The 6760-nt window shown below is 36.7% G+C and overlaps 1 protein-coding gene across 1 annotated transcript; it reads left to right on the top strand.

Annotated features, from left to right (window-relative positions):
- Positions 1–3918: 3918 nt before the first annotated feature.
- Positions 3919–5943, top strand: LOC134254347 (uncharacterized). Its single transcript, XM_062736873.1, has one exon. It carries the CDS (start codon positions 3919–3921, stop codon positions 5905–5907), a length of 1989 nt encoding a protein of 662 aa, XP_062592857.1. The 3' UTR covers positions 5908–5943.
- Positions 5944–6760: the final 817 nt, after the last annotated feature.

The following is a 6760-nucleotide window of genomic DNA, read 5'->3' as shown; positions in this document are numbered from 1 at the left end:
TATAATCAATGCAAAATCTCGTAGATCCGTCTTTCTTCTTTACTAGGACAACCCGTGAAGCCCAAGGGCTCTTAGACGGTTCAATAACTTTATTTTCTAACATTTCTTGGACATGTTTATCCACCTCTGCATTCATGTGTTCTGGGAGCCTCCTAGGAACTTCTTTGATGGGCTTATGACTTCCTGTATCAATGCTGTGTTTAGTCATATCAGTTCGTCCCACATCTTTATCGGATTTGGTAAAGATGTGTGCGTATTTACACAAAAGCTGTTTCACCATCTTTGCTTGCCTTTTACTGTGATTTGCTATTGTTTTCTTAAACAATGATGTCATGTATTCAGGCAAAGTCTCACTGGATTCTGTTTCATTTAATCCACCCTCAAGTATCTCTTCTACTGGTGCCAATTGTCCAACTGCAGTGCGAACATGTGTTGTGATATTTCTTTCAGTTGGGTTAAACAAACGTATTGGAACACAATTATTTCCCTTCACTAAGGTCCTTCCTACCAAACCTCTATCAGAATTTAAGTATGAGCAGGAGGGTTCTACAACACCAAATTCTGTACCAAATTCTTGGTTTTCTGGAACAATGACCTTCCCAGTGGTGACTATTTCACTCTTTGAAGGAACTGACAAGGTTTGTGATGTAACGATTCTGAAACAACCTATTCTCCCTTCAAATTTTAAACATTGAGTTTCATCTCCCCAGAATAAGTGTCTTATCGTGTAGATTGATTACACCTTTGTTATTCTGCAAACAGTCAAGACCCAAAATCGCATCTACATTAATGTCTGCAATTAAAGATGTTTGCTATATGATTTTCTTCCCAAATTTAAACTTTATAAGTGTCTTCCCCAAAATACTCAAAGGAGTACCTGTAGCTGACAAGATATTTAAGTCCGTTTCAGCCAACTCTATCTTCTTATCACGGTTTATGACTTCAAATACCTTTTGTGATAGAAGAGTTACTGTTGCTCCTGTATCTACTAATGTTGTAATCGGAACATCATTAGCAGTCCCCAAGACGTACATGCTTGGTTCGTTAACTTTTCTCTGTACTCCAATACAACCTTTCTTGATTGGTCTCCTGTTTTCTTCTGAAGCTAAATGTTTTGCGGTGCCTTCTTTAGTGTAACCCTTTTTCTTTAGTCCTCCAGGTGGTCCAGAACCAAACTCTTCGAAATTATCTTTCCTTTTCTCTGTATTCTGCAGCCTACAGTTTCTCTTGAAGTGCCCAGGTTTCCCACAATTAAAGCACTTTTTAGTAGTTGTATCACTTGATTTCTTATTGAACTTTCGTGAGGAATACGAAGGAAATTCCTTGTTTGGGAACTTTTGCTGCTCATGCTTTATTTTGTTAACATCTTTTTGAAGACTCAGAAGCATATCTTTCATAGATTTCATCACTTCTTCCAGAGTATCCGAGTTGGTTTAAACTGGTGGTCTTTCACTGCCTATCTCTCGAGCAAAAGCATCACTATGCTTTTTGCGCTCTGCACCTATGAAAGCATCTAGTTCCACCGCGTGCCTTATAGCATCGTTCAGACTTCCTGGTCTTGATTGTTTTATTCTAAGACGCATGTCAAAGCTTGTTAGAGCATCTATGAAATACTCTTTGGCTAGTGTTTGATTTACAGGAGAAAAACGCTCCTCCAGAGATCTTGACAATTCTTGAAAGTTCATTTGTAACCTATCTGGAAGGTTTCCAAGCACACCTTGGGCTTGTCCACGTAGGGATACTGCCAAATACATTCCCTTCTCTTCCTCCGACCACTTGTTTAATGATGCACAGGCATTAAAATGGGACCTGTAGTCTAACCATGACGTTGTTCCGTCATATGTAGCAGGTTTTAAGCTGCTTAGTTTATTAGCCCTGTTTCCTGGCCCTTCTTCAAAACTATGCCTCTGAAATCGTCCGTCCTGGCTTCTCCGCAATGTAATATTACTTGCATCCCTGAACGGTGTTTCAAGATATATGCCAGAATTCCGTGAACTATCGTCTTTTCTTTCATCTGAGGCAGAAGGGGATCTGAAAGCATTTTCTATACCAACATTAAACTTTACTTTGGGTTTGGCACCTCCGTAATCTTCTTCATTCTGTTTTGATTCCTTTTGTCCTGAAGCACCAATTCCAGAATCTCTAACAGTTATTGGAGTAGATATCTTTTGATGTTCCTTTTGTTGAAGTAGAATACTTTCATTAGAAAGCGCTTTTACTTGCTCTTCCAAATAGCTTATCTCTTTATCTAGCGTATCCTCCATGACTTTGACCTAAACGTTTTGTACCTAAAAACTTCAAACCCCGTTTGAAACTTACAGTTTTAAAACTATCTCTTAATATTAACCACAAATTAATAAAGTATGGGATATGTACTTCAAATGGTTTGTCTGCAGCGATTTGAGACCCGCATATGAAGTACACTCCCGTCCTTAAAAGTTAACCTAAAAATAACAACACAAAAATTTGTTTCCCTTGTTTAGATCATCCCACCACTGCCACCAAATTTTGTAATATGTACTGTGGGTTCTCCAGTCATGGAGAAAGAAATATATATAATTTTCCTTACGTTGCCTACGTCTATAATTGATTGGTGAAAATAAACTAAAAGAGAATTATGTGGCATTAGACTTACAAAATATGTACAACAATGATTCTCAAATGATTCTTAAATGTTCCTAAGCTATCCCAGTGCTTTAACTTTCAAGGTCTGAAACCAATTATTTGAGCTTCCAAAGCTCCCAGACCTTATGTGTCAGAGCAGTGTCTCCAAACACTCTCTATTAAATATTTATTATAATAGGTTTGGAACCTAATGCACCCCAAATGGTATGTCTTCAGTATACTGAGACCCGCAAATGAGGCACAATAAATTCCTTACCTTTTAACATGATCCACGCTGATCAGCTGCCACTGGTAGACTAACTACGAGCATCAGCGCTCGCCAGTATTTATAGTTACCCAAAGACGCTGAGTCATCGTCTTTGTCTTAGTCACTAAAACGTTTAATGTTATATAGCTAATACACTAGGAAGCATCTGATTGACAACTAATTTGCATATTATTAATTTGATCAAGGAAATTTCTTCTACAGAATTCTCAAAACGTCAGTTGCGCGTTTGAAAGAACTGGAATAAACTTGACGTCAATAAAAGCTTGCGTCCGATGTAGCTTACTTGAAAACAACAAACGACAGAGGAAACATGCTTGCGAGTGCAGAAATAACGAAACTTTATATGATAAAAGACTCTTAGAATATCAAACAAACAATAAAAAGGTCAGTAAATCTTTTTAGAAGTAGCGAGGAGTTTGAAAGCTTTCTAAACGTGAACGTAAAGATGATCGACGATTTTTATTTTTGCTGACTTAATTTAAGAAGACATTCAGTATAATAAAATAAATGGTGCCTGTTTTGGAGGGTAACAGTTGAAATTGCCACCCCTCGGAAAACCATTGTCAACCTCCGCTGACGCGTCGGTTGACAATGGTTTTCCTTGGGGTGTCAATTTCAACTGTCACCCTCCAAAACAGGCACCATTTATATATTACCATCAAATTGATTTCAATAATGGCTATCTGGTACCGCTTGAAGGATCGCAGGCAGGAGTTATCTCTCCATAAGTGCGTAAGCGGTACCAGATAACCTCAATCTAGACGCACGGACGTATGGACAACCAGATATTAATATCCTCCACTTTTAGTGAGAGACAATAATAGCATCACATCATCTTAGACACCAAAAGCGGGGGACCACAATTATTTGAATTTCATTTGCTTGTTAAAATTATTTTACAATTAAATCCGGAAGACAAGCCCTCTCGTCATAGGGTGGTATATAAAGTTTTCATGCAATCGGTGTGCCATAGTAATGGGAATTTAAACCGAAAGTTGCACAGCAACGGGACCTCGAGGATTACAATGGCCGAGTCAAAAAACGATACCCCTGTCGATAACCCTGAGAGTGATCAATGTCATTGTCCAATATATCTTGAGAAGGTAAGAAATCCGAAATATCTGCTGTGTTATCATACATTTTGTGAGTCGTGTATTCAGACTTATATTTCAAGTACGGCGACACGTAAGGAAAATGAAACACTAAAATCGATAGAATGTCCAGTGTGTCGTAGATGTATCGAGGCTCCGCGGAATGACATCTCGAGTGAAGATTGGGCATCAGAACTACCACAGAATAAACTTCTTTTAACTATATCCGTAGATCCCGAGCAAGATGAAAGTAAATTCTGTATGTTTTGCAAACGATCAGAGAAAGTGGTACCTGCGAAGCACTGGTGCAAAGTTTGTATGGAAGCTATTTGCGAAGATTGTAAATCATTACATAGAAATGTGCCAGTTTTGCAGAATCATAAAATTGTAAATCTTTCAAACATCAAGGAGGTGAATAGTGAAGTTGAGATAGAAGAATCATGTCTTTTGCACAAAGGAAAAGTACTTGATGTGTTTTGCCACGACCATCAAAAGCTATGCTGTAGTGTATGCCTTGTGAAAGAGCATAAATTGTGTAAGAATATAGACACAATTGAAGATATAGCTCTGGGTATTGATCGAGATAGCATTCAAATGACTGCTTCAAAATATATCGATTTGGAGAAATGTGTAAAAGACATTCTATCAGAAAATCTGAAAAAAGTATCAAAACTTCATACCAGGAAGCAAGAAATATGTATGACCACTGAAGAGAAAGTTCAAGAAATCAAATCATTAGTGGACAATGCATATGCCATGTGGCTGAAACGCTTTGAACAGAATCATGCAGATTCTGTTGGAAACATCGAAATTGCTTCGGAGGAGTTGAGACGGTTTTCCACTACAGTACATGAAGCAAGAACCATGCTACAGTCAGTGTTGAAGAATGGGTCGTCTAAACAATTGTTTGTTACAAATTATAAATTGCAAAACCAGATTTCTGACCACATCACTCGATTAAAATCCTTAGATATTTGGACTTTCTCTGAAGATTACAAGCAAAATAACTCGGACTTTCTCAGCCAAATGTCCAAAGCAAAAGAGTTTGAAGACGTAGTATTGTCTAGACTACAATCAACGGCAGTGGAGAGAATTTTATTGAGCGCTCCAGACAAAGATGATATATTAAAAAGGAGACAAACCATGTCTCAAAAGGACTGGATGAAAGTCACCTTTAAGAAATTATCACAGATTACCGGTTTCTCAGTAAGAGTTTATTATGGGTTGTTTATACATGACACAAGAATTATATTATCTTTTACCAACCCACCTTCACTGAAGATATACGACATCAGTAAGGCCACAGGAAAATGTGTTCACACTGAGACGTGTCAGAAGGCACCATACGGTCTCTGTCACTCTGGTTGGAACTTGAATGAATTCTATGTTTCCTTTGAAACATTTATCACTCATTATCGAGTTGATGTCGCAGAAACTATAACATTCACAAAGGTGAGAACCATTCAGTTGAAAGAACCCATGTTGGCAATTTCTCGTGGTCTAACAACAGCGTTTGCCGCCAATCGTTCAGAAAGAATGATATGTTCTTTAGATTTTTGCATTATCCATAGTTCACCATATAATTTTTGGGGAGATGTTCCCTTTGTGTCCTCTTCATTGATTTCAGATCGTCATTGTTTCATACAGGATGGGATGGCCGTGGCAGTGGACCAGAATAACAAAGAGATTTTTAGAAGTACTCAGGATACAACTTTTCGAGGACTTTCCTTTGACCTACAAGATAATATTTTGGTGTGTGATTGGTCACCTAAACTTAAACAGTTTAAACACGATAAAAGTGGGGGCGGAGAGATTGACGTTGCAGACATGACTAGCACTTATAACGTTGTACTTCATCCAGCAGGAGAGAAGGTATTGGTGTTAAGCCATGATATAAAATGTTGTGTATACCAAGTATCATAGAAATGGTAGACACATGTAGATCGCAGCTCAAAATCCATTTCGTAATGAATACGAATACTTTAAACACATCTACTAATTAGACTTCAAAACCTTCCCAGGGAAAAGATAAAGGAAATTAAAACACTTTTTTATGATTTATATGGAACTCCAAGATTAGCAAAAAATGATATTATTCAGAGTTATGAAGAGATAGGTTTATGAATGTTATGTCTTGATTCTTTTTGTAAAGTCTGAAATTAAATTAATTCTTACTTTTTACTGATACATGTCTGGCAAGTCGGAAAATTTCCTAATAAGTACTCTTCCAAATTTAGCAAATATTGTGATTCTTGGAAGATTGATACTAAATCATATGCATTTGTCAAATATTTGTAAAAATCTATTTTTATTATTATGAAATCTGTTTTAATACGACCAATAAACTTTTATAGATTAGGCATCATGTTTTATTTTCATTACATAGTTTATAAAATTGTGTTACATTTTCATTATTATTAGCAATAACACTGTTTAGTGATTGCCATAGAAATCTTTCATCATTCAATAACTTGTACAATTCTTGTAAATCAGTACGATAAAGATTTTTAAAAGATTTGTCTTCTCCTGGGGTCATGGGCGGTTTTCTAATCTTGTTTTGGTAACATAAACTCTCTGATATCGTAATATTCAGTTTTTCCAATTCATCATCAGTCAGATCACCTAAAAATAACAAATAAAATAATTATGAAAACCTCTAAATCACTTTAAAACATGTTCATATATTGTTATTGTCAACATAGTGTTTATTTCCAAAATATGAAGGCCACAGATAGAAAGATAAATGAATTGGGAGAGGGCTAAAATAGGCTTTGCC

Source organism: Saccostrea cucullata, unplaced genomic scaffold (assembly GCF_032062105.1).
Source record: "Saccostrea cucullata isolate Sc308-1 unplaced genomic scaffold, CSIRO_AGI_Scuc_v1 ctg3886, whole genome shotgun sequence".
NCBI lineage: Eukaryota > Metazoa > Mollusca > Bivalvia > Ostreida > Ostreidae > Saccostrea > Saccostrea cuccullata.
The sequence above is the reverse complement of the archived record's forward strand: the minus strand, read 5'-3'. Positions and strand labels throughout refer to the sequence as shown.